We start from the raw sequence: 16,888 nt of genomic DNA on the forward strand, positions 1-16,888 counted from the left end.
GCGGATCGGATCGGATCGGATCGAATCGGATCGGATCGGAGCGGATCGGATCGGAGCGGATCGGATCGGATCGGAGCGGTCAAAATATAATCAACAATCTTATACCAAAACAAAGATGTTGTCCATACGGAGTGAATCTTCTATACAAATATGATTAAACTGCATTTAGTGTAGACTATAAAATCAGTAGAACAAATATCATAATACTTTTTCTCAAGCTTCAACTTATGCAAATTGATGAACGCAATGCAAAATGCCGTTAACAATGAGAAAACAAGATTAACAAGACAAGAAATTTTTCCCTTGTACATGAACTCTTCAATTATGCACTTCAATTTGATAGCTTGCCATGGCTGAGGACCAAATCCGATGCACAAAAAATATGCCACTAGCCGAAAATAATCAATCATCAGTACATTCCAAAGAAATAACACTCCATTTAGGCTTCTGTATTCACTCCCTGAGGGAATAAATAATAAAACATGATATCAGGAATCTCGCGTCTTAATCAATAATGCTCTTCTATGTATAAGTCCTTAAACAGGTTACAAAAACCAGAGAACCCACAAGTGATGGCTATTCTACTAGGCAAGTAATAATTCTCTTCAAAACCTTTCTGCTAATCTGGCAGTGACAGCTCTTAGTTTGGAGTAGACCTTACCAGCAGGTGACCCTAATATAAGACTACAAAGTGAATCTCTTGCGACCTTGATGTTTACGAAGGACCCAAGTATATGGATCTTACTATCTGCGATTACTATCCGAGTCCTAGTAGAGTTCTCGATGGCAAATTTTGTCTTGCCTCCTTTACCGGAAAGTCTACCAATAGCTCGAGAAAGATGCTCCCCTCGTAATGTTTTCACATCCTTGATCTCAAAAGAATCGACATAGAGATCATCAAGACGTAGCAGAGCAAGGGCATCAGCAATATCAAATCCAAGCATGAAGGCGTGAACAAAGTCAGCACATTTCTGTAGGTTACTCACATCTGGTGTGTCAGGTCTTGTTTTAAGCTCCACCTTCCTAGCCTGTAAGTTCAAGGAAGAAAGAAGATTTTGAGTATAGAAAATCAAAGAAAGACAGAGAGAGAAGAATGCCATAAACCATAAAACGAAATCATATTGATGTGCAAATGAAATAGCACATCACAAGACAGAGGCCCCTTCCAGCCTATGTAGGGTCCGGAAGAGAGCATTCCAGTGTACAAGGCTCCTACCTTGTAGAGTCCGGAAGAGAGGAGGTTTTTTTGATAACTCAAACCATGACCTCTTGGAGCAAGGGGGAAGCATTGGCATCATACCAAGTGACCCCCTCTTAAAACAATAAGTCAGTAAGTGATAGTTTATCGTCAAATGCTAGATTCATATCAAAAACAACAGGGCATAAGGAAAAAACCAACAATAACTTAATATTCTTTCTTGGAGCCTTCTTAGTATTTTACTCTGTTAGCCAATCTCCTATCTTACTATAAAATGCTTAAATGGCCTTGATATCATTAGCGGTCATTGAAAAAAGAATTAGGCCTTCATGTCTTGTCAAATACATATGCTTTTCAGCAAAACTGGTGTTCATCTTCCACTCATATTTATTCAGCAAAACCACATGTATATGAAACTATACACTATAAAATTATCAACGAGTTCACATTTTTGAGGATTTTTAACCACCAGTGAGGAGGTACAAGGTGTCTCATAGGGCTGTTCACCTTGCCTGGTGGCCTAGAGCCAGCGGACTCTGCCTGAGCCCAAAAATGAGCTTGGCCCGGTCAATCAGCTCAACCCGTTAGCCTAGCCCAAGGCTCATATCCATCTACACCACACACACCAGAAAACCCCTAATATATCGGCTTCTAATTCCATTATCCCATCCCCTCCACAATCTCACCATCCTCTTTCTCCTCTCCCTCGTCTTCTCCATCCTCATCATCACCCTCATCTTCTTTTTCGTCTCCCTCTCCTCTTATCTTCTTCTTCCTCCTCTACCGCAACCACCTCCACCGCTGCCACTCCTCTTCCTTCTATGATGTCAATGCCTCCTCCAACGACTCACTACCACTTCAAACGCAACCGCCTAATGCAATGTAGCCTTCTCAATATAGGAAACCAGATGGTCAAACTTGGTTTTCCCAATCCCTAACCCAGCTTGGCCTAAAGGTCCTACAGGTTCAGCAGCGGACCATGCCTAGGCCCTGCCCAGCCCATGAGCACCACTATTTGTACATTGGAACATTTTTCTCCATCTATCATGTTATTTCAAGTCTAAGGAACATGGTAGTTTCCCAAATCAAGTTAAAGGGCCATTAGGTATTGTAGGACTGAAGCTAATCATGAGGCCATCAAATAATTTCACCCTAATCAACATTCAAAATACTCCTCTGAGGAACAAGAGATGAAAAACACTTGCAACAAAAATGTATGCCATTAAGGCAATGGGTTCATGCTGTTTTAAATAGCAGGCCAGTTTCAAGTCAATTCTCTAAATGCAAAGCACCATAATAATTAAAACCAGATCGAACTGGGTAGAGGACCGGTGAACCGACCAGCATACCAATTCGATTTTGTTGTCAGACTAGATAAGTAATCGACCCGGTAAAAATCGACAAACCCCCGCGATTGAATCAATGACCTGTACAACCCGACTATTTTTTTGGCAAACCAGCCAAGTCAAAGTACTTTTACAAAGTTACCCAATTATCCTTAATATTTAATTATTCTATTCTATATCCTAAAGATTTACTCCTAAAATTTTGAAAATATTTAGTTTATAACATATTTGTGTTATAAACTTAGTTTTTTTTGCATATGTCCCTCAACATTCGTATTTACATGTATATTGCTCAAAATACATAGTTTTTGCATGTATACATTTTAAAATCCTTATTTTTTGCATGAATACCCTTTGGAGTAAACTTCCATTAAAATTTGAACAATTTAAATGTAAAAAAATAAAATATCCTTATTTCAATATTCAAGTATTTCTATTAGTTAATAGTATTTTTATATTTCTCTATTAAATGACTTAATTTGAAAAATATAACATTCATATTTACATGTATATTGCTCAAAATACATAGTTTTTGCATGTATACATTTTAAAATCCTTATTTCTTGCATGAATACCTTTAGAGTAAACTTCCATTAAAATTTGAACAATTTACATGTAAAAAATAAAAATATCCTTATTTCAGTTTTCAAGTATTTCTCTTAGTTAATAGTATTTTTATCTTCCTCTATTAAATAACTTAATTTGAAAAGTAATCATGAGGGTACCTATATAAATTACATATATTTTGAGGGATATACAAACAATTATACTACTTTTGTAGATATCTTTTTAATTTTTAGAATTATATAGAACTATCTATATATTATTTAACTATTTTTTAAAAGTCAACAAACCGATCGGGCAAACCATCAATTGAACCAATAACTCAGTGACCCGACCTCCGACCAGGTCAATGTCCGATCCAATTCTTATAAGTAATAACTATGCAAAGCACAAATTATATACCATCCTGAAAAACCTTACTACATCATGTTCCATCAAGAACAAGAATTTCCTACATCATGTTCCATCAAGTGATCCTGATAACAAGAATTTCCTACATCATGTTCCATCAAAACAAGAACAGCTACTAGAATAAAATGACCAATTGTTCCACTTTAAGCCTATGAAATTGCATTCTAATTTATAGAGCCAAATCAACATCAAGACAAGTGTTTTTACAGAGCAAGCATTTTAACTGGTTTCCCCCTTGCTCATTACACTGCCATCCCTACATTTTCCCCATGCTCCAAGAGTTTAAGAACACACTCTTCTCACTATACTCTTTCTCTCCAATCTTTCTCTATTGTTGGCAACATATAAGCAATATAGAGTTACTTGCATCCTAGATTGGCCCACCAACAACATCAATTGGAAAAGGGGATTGAAGAGTCTGTTGCAACAATTTTTCCCTTGCAACTACAAGTCAAGCACATCCTTACCACCTCAATTTTGTCATTTACAAAAAAAAATGCTAGCAAGAACATAATCATACCTATGCAAGCTGCAACAAATAATGCCACCAAGAAGAAAAATTAATTTGAGAAGAAATATGCAATGTGGTTTAGATACTAATTTATTTAAAGGGCACCACACAAACCTAGTTAAGGGAAAAATGCATATTCATAAAGGAAATCTAAATGTGGTACACTTGACAACCCATTGAAGGAGTATCTTGTTTCATTTTTGAAGGTGAAAAGAAGAAAGCATAGAGAGTCTGATACATGCACTCACACCGTATTTTGTTAGAAGCATTCACAAAACAACCCAATTTGTCGTTTCTTTGTCTGATAAACTAACTATATTGTCTAGATGAATCATGGTTGGCAAACTGAATGAACAATTTTACATTTTAGTCTTGGACGAGAACAAGTTGGCTGTTTGTCCACTGGAAATTCGATTAAAGCTAAACGAAGAAGCTCTAGCACCAATCTAAAGTTATAAGGCTTTCTTACAGGAGAGGAAAACAACACAAAGAAAAACTCTAGTGGTCCTCAATGGTACTTCTGTGAAGGGTGTGACATCTGCAATTGGGCTTTTATCAAACCATTTGTAAGCTACCCAATATCATCTTTTCTACTAAAAAACTGCATTGATAATCAAGAAAGAATCCTTTTAACTTACACTATTATCCACACTGAAAACATGACATAGTACTGCTAGAAGTTTCTTCGTGCACTTCAAAATTTACAAAAAAAAATGTTTTAATAGATGAACATATAACTTGGATTTTCAAAAGTAAAATATTAAATCTAACTCAGTTTGCCAACAAACTGTTTATCTAAAATACCTAGTTAGTTTTCCCTAGAAAACAAATGACAAAATCGATTGTCTTTGATTGCGTACAAGTATCCAACTAAAGCCACCATACAGCCATGGCGAACTTCATGGGCTCTCTTCTCATCACTTCCCTATAACCTCACTATCTTTCAAATAATTTTTATTTTCACTGCACTCAGACTACCTTTAAAGCAGCACATTTGCTTGCTCACCTAGGTTTGTTTGACGTCCTTCAGAGAAATGTGATCTCTCACTCAGTGCCAAAGCTCTTTCCAGGATAGATATTTCCTGCTCCGGTGTTGGATATGCACAATGACTTGCATTAGTACGATGTCATTCTAGCATAGTCATTTCTAGATAAATAGTTAACCTTAGGTGGTGGGCTTTAAGCTTCTCAAAATCTGGTTGCAAGGCAAAAACAAATGCAGCTTTGGTGTGTGCCCCCTTTCCCATTCAAATTGTTGTTGATGGCTCATCTAGGAATCGGATAACTCTATTGTGCACACAAAATTGCCGACGACAGATAAAAATGAATGAGAACAAAAGAAGATAAGAAGAGCAAGCATGTGGTTTCAATCTCCAGCAGCATATAGAAAAGTATAGGAAAATAACAAGGGCAAATTGTGCCAAGCTTGATTGACACTAACTCTAATCAAGCTTGGCATGAAACTAGTTTTAAGACTAGGATTGAAAATCAAGCTTGACTCGCTTAATATCAACTCAAGCTTGATTTCAATTTTTTGCCAACCTAAATACAAGCCTTACCGAGCCACATGAAATGATAATTAAATTTAATCCAAATTAAAGTTTAAGTCTTGAAGGTTTTCCAAAGTTTTAACATAAAGTTTATCGCCCAACTATCTATGTATGCATACATATTTGTTATATAAAGATGATATATCTAGAGATCCAACTTATAGTTTGATCAGTCGTATACTGTAAAACTGTCTCTGTCAGAGACACTATCAACCTAGTTTAAAGTTTCTACTCATAATACTAAGTAATTAATGGCGAATTAGAGTAGAAATTTAGCACCTTTCCAGACGCGGAATGCATCTCTTAGGTGGAAAAGGAGAAATTATCTATCGCATCAAAATCACATAAACCAAACCAAACCAAACAGAAGAACGAACGAGACAAGAAGGGGGAGATCGAGACCTTAAGATTCATCCTGATGTCGACCTTCATCAGATCGTAGACGGGAGTGTAGATATCCATCCAGCACCGCTTCAGCGGCGCGAACCGATGGGGCGGCACGGAGACCTTCCGGAACTGCACCTTCCCGTCCGACATCTCGTGCGGCTTCAACGCCTCGAAGAGAGGCCGCGGAGGAGCAGCGTTAGGCGGAGGAGCTCCTCCTCCTCCGCCTCCGACGCCTTCGATCTCCATGGCAGAGGTGGATGTGGAGGCGGATGCCATCGGCGGCGCAGAGCTAGGGTGTGGCGTTAGGGTTTTGCGCGCTCGCCGCTCGAGTGAGAAGGAAAGAGGTCGACCGCGAAGCGAGAAGAAGTACTTATCCGGGTTTCGAAGTTTAGACTGGGCCTTGGGTTGGGTATGTGGGCTGGGCTTGAGGCCCACACTGAGTCTAGATCTAGTAGAGCTGGGTCGAGGCAAGTCGAGTAGAGTCCAACTTCATATATACGGGCTTGGTTCAGGGTTTAGTGTTTAGGGTCGAGTTCGGGTCTACAAGTGGAAAGGATAACCTAAGCTCGACAAAGTTTTGACTCAATCTTGCTCACTCATAGTTAGATGTAGCTTCGTCTAGCTTAATAGCAAGTACCATATATGGTGATTACTAATTGATTCAAAAGCTTAAATAATATGTAATTTCACCGACGGGCAGGCCCTATATCTATTGTAAATATAAGAGAATGTATAGCCCCTATATATAATAGACTATAATAAACTTTTCAATGTATCTAAAATAATATAGATCAAATTTTTAATCATAAATATATGAGATTTTTTTTTAACAATCAAAGCTGCATCCCATGTTTCATTAAAACTTAAAAATATGGTAATCTTATATGACAAATATATTGAACATATATATATATATATATATTTGTCATATCTTTGCCATATTACTTTAGATATGTTGGAAAGTTTATTTATTTCTTTCTAATTTGTCTCTAATAAGTATCTTTAAATTCAAGGAGAAAGACTACCTTGTCTCAGGCCAATAGTTGTATAGTCAAATATAATATAAAAAATAATTAATTTAATTTAATATAACTATAAAAGAGTAAAGTGATACAAAGGAAATCATAAGAGATATCGTGAATTCAAACCTAATCACAAGTAAGTAAAATATAATTTCTTCTATTATTTATCAAAAGAAAAAAGAAAAAAAAAACATCTCCTAGGCTACTAAGGAATGAGTAGCTTTTTCTCCAAAGATGATTATCCCACATGAATTAATAGATCATGCTCATCCAAATGCATGATGAAAAAGGATGAGCACTTGATCTTGGTTTTATATATATATAACTTAGGGCTTTAACTAACATGAACACCACCATGAGCCATTTCACGTGCCCCCATGCAGGAAACAAGGCTAGTCTGCATGCCAATTACGTTAAGCAACATCCTTCTCCTCCTCCTTTCACCACTCCCTACTCCTCTTCTTCTTCTTCTTCTTCTTCCCCATATGCATTTACCCAAATCCCAATTGGTATATTATAAGAATACTAAGTAGCTTGCATGGCTCTAAAATTTAGGGCAAAGGAATGTGCCACGACCCACGAAGGGGGAGTTCCTTTGGCTTATTTTATTACAACTCTACAACGTTTGTCTCCTTACTCTAAGACATAAGTTTGACATCCTCTATTTGCATATTGCCATTAATGAGTGCCTTAAGATTTTGACAAGCTAATTAGAACACAAACCTCTGGTCAAAATCCTTGTGACTTGTGAGTCACGTAGAAGGTTTAGTTTCTCAGAGAAGAAGAAAAGAAAATAATAATAATAATAATAATAATAATAATAATAATAATAATAATAAGACGCAAACACTCTTCAAAATAATTGCTACAAGTTATGTTTCTTATTTCCTACAGTTATATACTATAATAATAGTTAATAAAAGCTTGATATCTTTTAATTTTGATTTTTTTACACTATTACTGCCGAATATTTTTTAAATATCATAATTTCAACTGAAACTTAGAATAGCTATTATTATTAATTTTTGAAGGAATAGTAGTAGAATATTTCAAATAGAGTGATAGGTGGCTGTTAAGGTTAACATATTCTTCTTCTTTTTTGCCTTAAAGTTTAAATTATGAATTATTCATCCCTAATTTTTTTTTCTTGTATGGTGAAAAAAAATTCTTTTCTTGTATTATGATATTCAGTAATATTATATTTTTCTTGATAATTTACGTTCAATTTTAATCATTATTAGTTAGATTTTACTAATGGAATGACACTTTCTAAAGAGGAAAATGATTTCATGGCAATTATTAAGACATTAAAATGCTTTTAGTGGTAATATGTAAAAATCCCTTTAATTTTAATTAAGAACATGGTATCATCTATTAATATATAGATTGTAAATAATTAATTGGTCTGAATTATCTATTAAGAAAAAAAAAGGGATTCATACATAATTGTTACACCAATCTAGATTAGAAAAATACCATTTTACCATCATATAAAATAGTTATAATTAAAGATAATTTTACTTTGACCTCCTAAATTATCTTATCTACATGACTCCCTGAACTAATTTAATTTTATTATCTCAGCGAAATTAATTCTTAAAATTATTATAATAATATTATTTTACGACCGTAAACTTTGAGAAAGAAAGGTATTTTCGATATATATACATATATTTGTCGACTTTTAATAATTATCTATTAGGAATATTTTATAAATATTTTATCAAAAACTAACTATAATGTAAATTTAATATGAGGCAAAAAAATTTCAGTGGCGAATATTTTTGACATTTAAAAAGAAAAATTGTGTGGATATTATCTAAAAAAAACTCAATAATTAAAAGAAGAATAAATATTCCAAAAAGAAGGAAAAAAAAAAGAAAAAAGAAAAAAAGCACACCAGCCACTACTCCATGCACTCAGTAGCTGCATGCCACGTAGCAGAAGCACACGTGTCGGTCGGCTAACCGACACTTGCCGCTCCCCCAGCCGGCACGCAACGGTCCCCTATATCGCCAGCATGTCACACCCGCCCCGGGTCCCACCCACTCCGACCAATCGTAGTCGAACTAATTTGACTAATCGCGTGTTCCCCTGCGATTACCCACCCAAGCTTAAGGATAATTAATTACGGGGGAAGTTTTCACCTTGCCCCTTGTTTTAGTGGTTATTTTGGATCACGTCCTCCAATTTTCCTTAAACCTATTTTATAAATCAGTCCCTGCACCGAGTTATTCCTTTCTATCGAGGGGTCAAAGTTAGAAATGCCAGAAAGATATCACACAGAACAAGTAGATAATTAGAGTGAGAAACAAGGATTCTCAAAGAACAATTCATGAATCTCTTTAGATGAGGAGAATGGAATGCGATTCGGTGCGAGTTGATCTTATTTGGGTCAATCGAATCATATGTCTGAAATACACTAGCATATCGATGTCACATAGTTCTATTTCTCTGAGCCTTATTTCGTATCTAATTTCGAGTGCTATCACAATCGTTAGATACACGCAATTGATGCCCGACAATATATTTGACGATGCACTCAACTGATCTGAATGAATTAGCTCATATTGAATTCTCTCGCCCTACACAAAGTACTCTAGAAAGACAAAATCACTAGGTTAGAATTCAATACAAATTATATGCATCAGTATAACTCCGCATCCCACGTATAAGAATCTCTATCAAGCTTATATCGAAATTAATTTTGAGCTCGAATCAAAATAAACTAGTCAATTATATCAAAAATGTAAGCCGAAATTGAGCTCGGATCAAGTTTGAATTGAATCAAGCTTGAATTAGATTTGATTCAATATTTTATATATAAATAATTTGAAATACAAAAAATAGAGATTATAAAATATAACATGTATTATATTTCATTCAAAGGTTACATACTAAAGGTTGCTTATATGAACAGAAGAAATACGTAGACATGCATGCGTAAACGTATAACATAGAGCTTTTGATCAAACTAGTCTTTAAACTTAAATATCAAAATAGACTAACTCTTAAACTTAATACCTAAATGATCTTTTATCATCCTTTGTGCTAAAAGAACAACAAATAAAATTCATAGTTTATATGATGTATGAAACCCTAACAATGTTAGTATTTAAAAGGAGATGTTTGATTATATATATATATATATATATATATATATATATATATAATTTAACACAAAAAATTTTAATCTATCTAAGCTGCTAAGTTGATGAAGAAGCATAATTTAGTATAAAATAAGAGAAAAATATGTTTAATTTTTAAATTTATTGCATAAAGAAATGAGTTTCTAAATTATTTTTCCGAAAAGTGATTCACTCTCAATGTATCAATTTTATACGTATAATAATATATAATAGAGATACTATCATTATGTTTTATCCGTGACTCCATAAACTTTTTTTTGTACTATTTAAATTTTTATTTTTAGTACATAATGATCTCCTAATGGAATGGCCCAAATGAAATATGTATAAATTTTTAAAAATTAATTCTGAAAAAGAGTCATAGTTCATGAGGTATAATAATATTGAGAGAATATTCAACTGAAGAACGCCTGAGTGAATCACTTTCATGAGAGGCAGTCCTAATATTTTCCTAGAAAGTTATAGAAAAATGAAGGAAGACTTAATCACCATAGGAGGAGGATGAATAAAATAAATAAGAAGCAAAGAAGTCGATCTTATGCACTAGAAAGTACAATGGGAAAGCTATTGAATCATATTAAAATTTAAAATGCTCTTTTATTCTAACTTACATAATCACATGTACCATATCATAGGAAAAAGTCCCCCAAAAAACAAACCGTACTATCATATGTTAACACATAATTGGCGTTATTAGCTCCGATTTAATGCTAGCTTTTGGTATAATATTGTTACCTCTCTCTAACCTATGTATAATAATTAAGACAGATTTAATTGGTTTCTCATAAGGGGAAGAGCTTCGTTAGGTATTTATCCTAGAATTTGAGTGGGTTTTGATCTTTCTTTTTTATCACCATTTGGTTGGTTGGGAGGGTATAATTTAAGTAGTGTGATAATTATTAAGAGTAAATTATTTATTTGGGTCCGTTATACTTATTATTTTTCGTAATGAAAAAGAGAGTGCACAAAATCATATTGGGTAGTCTCGACAAGAATCACTATAAGAACCTTTTTTATTTGTGACACTATGGCTTCTTAAATTTTTGACTAAATCGTAGCTATTCGGTTTACTGAAAATAGTAGTTTTTATGAAAAAAGAGTGCACAAGACTTTTATGTGGGAAAACCCCTTGTAAAATTTGGATTAAAAATCACGAATCTAGAAAGTATCAAACTGATTACTAACATATATTGTAGCAATTATAAAATGAATTTATAAATTATCCATCAATATCCACGACTATAGCTCAAATCCACAATGTTGCCTTTCATAATTGATTCTTAATATTAGTGACCATCGAGTTTTATGATTCCGTCTTAATGATTCTCAAGACAGAACCTTAATAATACAACGAGGAAAAGATATAAAAAGAATATTTCATCACCTTTAGTCTTGGACTCACCTAAAGTTTGTGATCTTGATCTCTTCTAAACTTTAAAGTGGAGGCTCGAATAACTGAGATAACTTAAGATTAGGTTTCAAGTCTTTTATATCTCTCTACCACAAGATGATACAACTGTACCTCACAACAATGCATATTGGTTGTAGAAATTTTGCTATACATACATGCCCTTGTGAATTTTTCTCTGTCATATTCAATTGTAATATGTTAGAACTATCTTCAAACACCTTGCACACACAAAACCACAATATAGAATTTGTCTTCTTCTTTAAGTTTTTACACTATTTTTTTACTTTAATATTCTTCATTAAATATTTAATAATTTATGCTAAAGTTGAAACATAAAATTTAGACATTGTTATGTGAATAAAATTGTCTTAAGCACATTGCCCGATTACATGAGTACAAAGAAAATCTTTCGCTTTTCCGTCTCTTCCCATAAAAAAAAGAAATCACCATATAACTTTTAACTTTCTAATGCATATTTATTTAACAAAAGCGAGGTCATTTAAGTCATCATCTCTGTTATCAATATTTAATCAAAATTTCAAGGGTAAGCTAATTTTCATCCAAAATATATTTAACCCTATTGAATAATTGGATCGGCAGAATTCTACTAGACTCTGCTCCCAGGAGTAATCACATTTTCTCTATTCCACGACTCTTTATTTTGAAAAATGTAATGAAAAGATATGACACAAAAGCCTCTACTTGCAAGCAAAGATGAGAAGGAACTCAACACCAATGGGGAGCAGTGAAAGCACCAAAAAGACTTCATTTTCTCTCTCTCTCTCACCTTCACCAACTATTTATGAACTGGAGGAGCTTTGACAAGTAATGAAGCTTTGAAGGGTTATGCAACTGAGTGTACTGCATGCATGCCTTTTACTTTTCTCAATACTTACTTTCTTTCCTTTATATATATATGTTTAACTTTAGGGTTTAAATCTAGAGTGAGAAGCAAGCCTTATTAAATAGAGAAGAGATCTAACTTGCACTTTATTCCACCCATGGATGCACAAGCTTAGCTCCAAAGCAAAGGTGTTTTTATCTTGGTCCACCGTGTGTGAATAAAGAAGATAAGAAGACGAAGAAGAAGATGAAGAAGAAGAAAAAAGTTACTTCTAGAGAGAAACCATTAGCTGGCTAAAAGCTAGTTTGAATACTATATATCCATGAATAAGTCCTCGTTTAGTTAGGGGATAAGAAACAGCTGCTCATTATTGAAACATTATCCTGATATATAGGAAATGGCGATAACTCACCTTTATGATGGCTTTCTTATTGCTATTTTGCGGTGGGAATAAAGAATATGTATGTTTTATCCAATATCATTACGATAAATTTCCATCTTTATCCTATCCTTACTTTTTTTTTCTTATTCAGAAAAACATTCTTTGTATTATACAAAGAAACATTACTATCCATGTCTAACTTACAAGGTTAAGCAATTAGATGTGGACCCAATTATCTACATCATGCCGAGTTTGACACTCAAAAGTTTCATAGGTCATTTGACAAAATAAGCTATCAAATTAGATTAAAAAAGAATATATACATACATAAAACTTTTTGCATTAAGTATGTTGGCAATTTGATAATGACTGGTTGTTTGACACTCAAAATTATAGTCATAGGGGAGGAGAAATGCACTGCCCTTGAGAAGTGCTGTTTGATATCTCTCTCCATCACGCTAATAAATAACTCTTTGGACTAATCTTCTTCTTAAGAGAAGTGAAAATTTAATGCTGCTCCAGTTTAAGATTTGAATCTGTCTTAATCCGAATGGTTCTCGTGTTGCCACCTGAATGAGTGTATCGCGTCGTATTATGCACCACAAATGAACATAATTTTCTTATCGAGTACAGACATACCGTGAGAGGAACAAGATCTCCGACCTACAAATATGGAATAAGATGTCTCAATCATTAGGATACCGATCGAAACACTGGAAGGAGTTAGATATGCGTCCAGAAAAGAGGAAGAAAAAAAAATCTAGACACTAAACTGAACTAGGGCCTTTGTTTCTCTTATCTTCTTTTCCCTATGTTGGATCACAGAGCATCACCTTTCTTGGCAGATGTTACGTTTAGGAGGGAAAGTGGGGGTTAAGTAAGTATATCTATTGTTTGATGATATACTCAACTGATACCCATCGTTTTATATGAAGGCATGAAGAAAATAATGAAAAAGATGGAGTGTGAATTACAATAAAGGTATAATACAGGGTGTGAAGTGGAAAAAGACACGTCTAACAAAATGGTCATAGGCTCAAATTAAAAGTTTCACGTCCTTGTTCAAGAAAAAAAGAGAGGAGAAAATTACAAACAATAAGAAGAAAAACTCTCTAGTATACACAGAGAAAGTCAAGAGAAAAAAGAGAAAGGGAAAAAGAAAAAGAAAAAAAAAAAGAAGAAAAAAGCTCAGACCTCCACGTGTCCGTCAGGATGATGAGGTGCTCCTCCGACGACGACCGCCGGCTCGATCCACCTCTCCATGGGAGCGCACTCGGCCTTGTGGACCATCTTCCAATGCATCGCCTGGCACGCACGAGAGCAGTAGTTCACGATACCGCATACGGAGCACCTGCGGAACTCGTGACGCCTCGTCTCCCTCCTCCCGCACCCCACGTGCGAGCACAGCCTCCTCCCATCCCCCTCCCCCTCCGCGTCCTCCTCCTTCCCCGCGAACCACTCCGCCATGAACCGGTTCGCCGCGTGCCCCTCCACCGTGGCCACGTGGCACCCGAAGTCGCTCAGAAGGTGGCGCCGGTCGTGGCGGGCCGCGGGCTCGCCGCCGCCAGCGGCGGCTAGCTCGCGCGCGTTGGCCTGGAGGAGAAGGCGGCGGCCGGCGGCGACGCTGCGGCGGACGCCGTAGCCGTCCTGGAGGCAGTGGCCCAGCTCGCGGAGGGCGTCGACGTGGCCGAGCGCGGCGGAGCGGGCGCAGAGGGCGGCGCCGCCGCGGAGGTCCTTGTCGTCCTTCGAACCCCCGCTGCCGTTGAACTGGATCACGGCGAGCGAGTAGAGCGCCGCCGCGTGGCAACCCATCGCCGCCCGCGCCATTAGCGCCGCCCCGGAGGCGCGATTCTCCAAGCAGTAGAAGAGTATCTGCGCGATTCGAGCAAAACACCCAACTCTTATTAGACTTCGTCGAATCGATTGAAAAGATAAACCCGACCAAGGTCGCACCTTTTCCCACACTCTCCGAGGAGGAAGGAGAAGGAAGGAGGATGGGGAATTACCATGCCGAGGATGTAGCAAGCTTCGAGATTCCCGGCGTCGGCGCAGCGATTCAAGAACCGGTGGGCAGATTCCGACCAGTTCATGGCCCTCACGGCGAGGGATTTGGCGGAGGCCTTCGATAACACCAGGGGATGGAGGCCCAATTCGTTAAATCTCTTGCATCTGCGAGCCAAATCACACCAAAGATTAGATCTTCGATCAGGGAAACGGCGAGAAATGGCCGAAATCGAAGCTAAAGATCGGATGGATCTTTACGTCAAGAGGATGCTACTGAGATGGAAGGGCCGAGTGGCGGAGGCGCTCAGCTTGCAGAGGATGGACAAGACGAGGTCATCGGGCAAGGCGTCGAACAAGTCGCCGACCGCCGACAGCTTTCTCCGACGAGCCTCGCCTCCTTCCTCGCCTCTCCTCCTCCTCTTCCTCCCGTTGATCTCGCCCGCGGGTTGGTACCAAACTCCGCTTCTCGTTCTCATACCGCCCGCTCTTTCTTTCTAGAAACAAAGCATAGGGGAGACTCGAAGAGATACAGAGAGACAGAGAGAGAGAGAGAGAAAGGCTTCTTATATAGTATATATACAAGGATTTTGTTGGGGATGAATGGACGATTGTACCCCTAGGACGGTATCGGTGTAATAAATACGGCGTAACGCATGGTCAAAGTACGTTGACCGGTCGCTCCGGTTGCTTCCTCCGGAGCACGCTTGCAGCTAAAGCCTATACAAACTTATAGAAGAAGAGCCTTGATACTCTCACCCTCCCCTTTTCCCCCTTTCGCACTTTTGCACTCATCATTATCCCCATAAAAAGTTCTCAACCCATTAGTAGCATCACTTCCCCCACAAACACTCTTCTTTTACACTAATAACTCTTATCAAATTCTCCTTATTTTCTCATTTTTTTCACAAAATTTATCAACTATATATGTTCTTGTTATTAGGGCAATAGTTCGCCAAAAAAATTATCAAGTAAATAAGTATATATTGCCGATCCGTTAACTAGTAGTTGCTGAGTAGGTTATCCCCCGAATGGTGCCTTTCTAACCTCCCGTACTTATTGCGATGAGAAAGAATACCCCCAACTAACTACAGTTATTGGACCAAAAAAGAACAAAATTAGTTTCTAGGGATCTGGCCAAACTCTCTAAACAAAGTCATGTGCTCGATCTTGCACCGTCCGATCTAGGGTTAGAGAAACGGGCGGCGGAGATGATCGCTTGGGATTGGTAGGCAAATGGAGGGCCAGATCTGGCCTACATGTTAATTTGGTGTATTTATTGTGAGGTGGTGGCTTTATTAGGAGAATGTTTTCTTTATCAAGACAGCTAAAATTGAGGCCCACTTGAATTATGGAAGACAAGCCCAACAAGGAAAGGATTGATGTTTTTTTCTGGTGATTTAATTTAACTAGTTAAGGAGATTTCTTGCACAAATAAATAGGCTTTAGTCTTATTCGGTTTCAGATTCGGATTCGGATTCAGAATCAATGCATTAGATTTATACGAGTTGGTCTGAGCACGCTGATATACTAATTTTATCTATCGGTTAGCAACTATGAATAAGGGATTCTTAATCCATGAATAAAATTATCTTATTGTTCAAACTATTATAAAGGCGAAAAGAATAATAATCATATGTATCAACCTCAAACTATTATGGATATTTGCTCATCATACTAATTTGATGATTAATTATTGATTAGATGGTTTACTTGTTTTGTCTCGTGGTTTTCACTATCAAATCTTTTGTCAAAGTTCACTACGTATATGCATCTCATTTTCTATCACTTATAATGAGATCAAGCTGAAATTGACTTTATTATACACTATGATGATTAGGAAGTAAAGTAATCTCTAATTAGAGAGTTTACGTCGAGGAGTTAATGGCCAATTTGATGGAGACTTAATAATTGATTAATTAACTCCTACTAAGTTGGACTATTCTTTCTAATGAACTTTAGTTTATGAGCAATGATATGCCTACAAATTTCAACATATAACGATCGATTCATTTTCACATCGGAGTAAATTAACAAGAGGATTAGGTCTAAACATGACACTCATGATTGTTTATTGTTAATTAGGTCTTGCGTAAGTGCTAAACATTAGGT

General features: G+C 36.5%; 2 protein-coding genes across 3 annotated transcripts; both read right to left on the minus strand.

Moving 5' to 3' along the window:
- Positions 1 to 383: 383 nt before the first annotated feature.
- On the minus strand, positions 384 to 6,312 carry LOC140767298 (uncharacterized). Its single transcript, XM_073107157.1, has 2 exons — positions 5,983 to 6,312; positions 384 to 1,028 (listed from the first exon to the last, which is right to left on the minus strand). The coding sequence occupies exons 1-2, from the start codon at positions 6,241 to 6,243 to the stop codon at positions 606 to 608; spliced, it is 684 nt and encodes a 227-aa protein (XP_072963258.1). The 5' UTR covers positions 6,244 to 6,312; the 3' UTR covers positions 384 to 605.
- Positions 6,313 to 13,116: 6,804 nt separating this feature from the next.
- LOC140760396 (F-box protein At5g50450-like) lies at positions 13,117 to 15,399 on the minus strand. 2 transcript variants are annotated; one of them, XM_073097334.1, is made up of 5 exons: positions 15,038 to 15,398; positions 14,782 to 14,944; positions 13,970 to 14,647; positions 13,415 to 13,438; positions 13,117 to 13,344 (listed from the first exon to the last, which is right to left on the minus strand). In XM_073097334.1, the coding sequence occupies exons 1-5, from the start codon at positions 15,253 to 15,255 to the stop codon at positions 13,234 to 13,236; spliced, it is 1,194 nt and encodes a 397-aa protein (XP_072953435.1). In that variant the 5' UTR covers positions 15,256 to 15,398; the 3' UTR covers positions 13,117 to 13,233. The 2 variants fall into 2 exon arrangements, with proteins under 2 accessions (XP_072953435.1, XP_072953431.1); XM_073097330.1 differs by having other exon boundaries at positions 13,147 to 13,438; positions 15,038 to 15,399.
- Between the last annotated feature and the right edge of the window lie 1,489 nt (positions 15,400 to 16,888).

The sequence above is a fragment of the Typha angustifolia genome, chromosome 1 (genome assembly GCF_048772165.1).
Source record: "Typha angustifolia cultivar Huaian chromosome 1, ASM4877216v1, whole genome shotgun sequence".
NCBI lineage: Eukaryota > Viridiplantae > Streptophyta > Magnoliopsida > Poales > Typhaceae > Typha > Typha angustifolia.

Bases quoted from the DNA above. Each gene is read 5' to 3' on its own strand.
- LOC140767298 (XM_073107157.1), bottom strand. From the start codon at position 6,243: ATGGCATCCGCCTCCACATCCACCTCTGCCATGGAGATCGAAGGCGTC. The intron at 1,029-5,982 runs GTCTCGATCTCC...TTGAACTTACAG, and splicing joins ACATCAGGATGAATCTTAAG to GCTAGGAAGGTGGAGCTTAA.
- LOC140760396 (XM_073097330.1), bottom strand. From the start codon at position 15,255: ATGAGAACGAGAAGCGGAGTTTGGTACCAACCCGCGGGCGAGATCAAC. The intron at 14,648-14,781 runs GTAATTCCCCAT...CGAATCGCGCAG, and splicing joins CTTGCTACATCCTCGGCATG to ATACTCTTCTACTGCTTGGA. The intron at 13,439-13,969 runs GTCTGAGCTTTT...CCATATTTGTAG, and splicing joins ATCCTGACGGACACGTGGAG to GTCGGAGATCTTGTTCCTCT.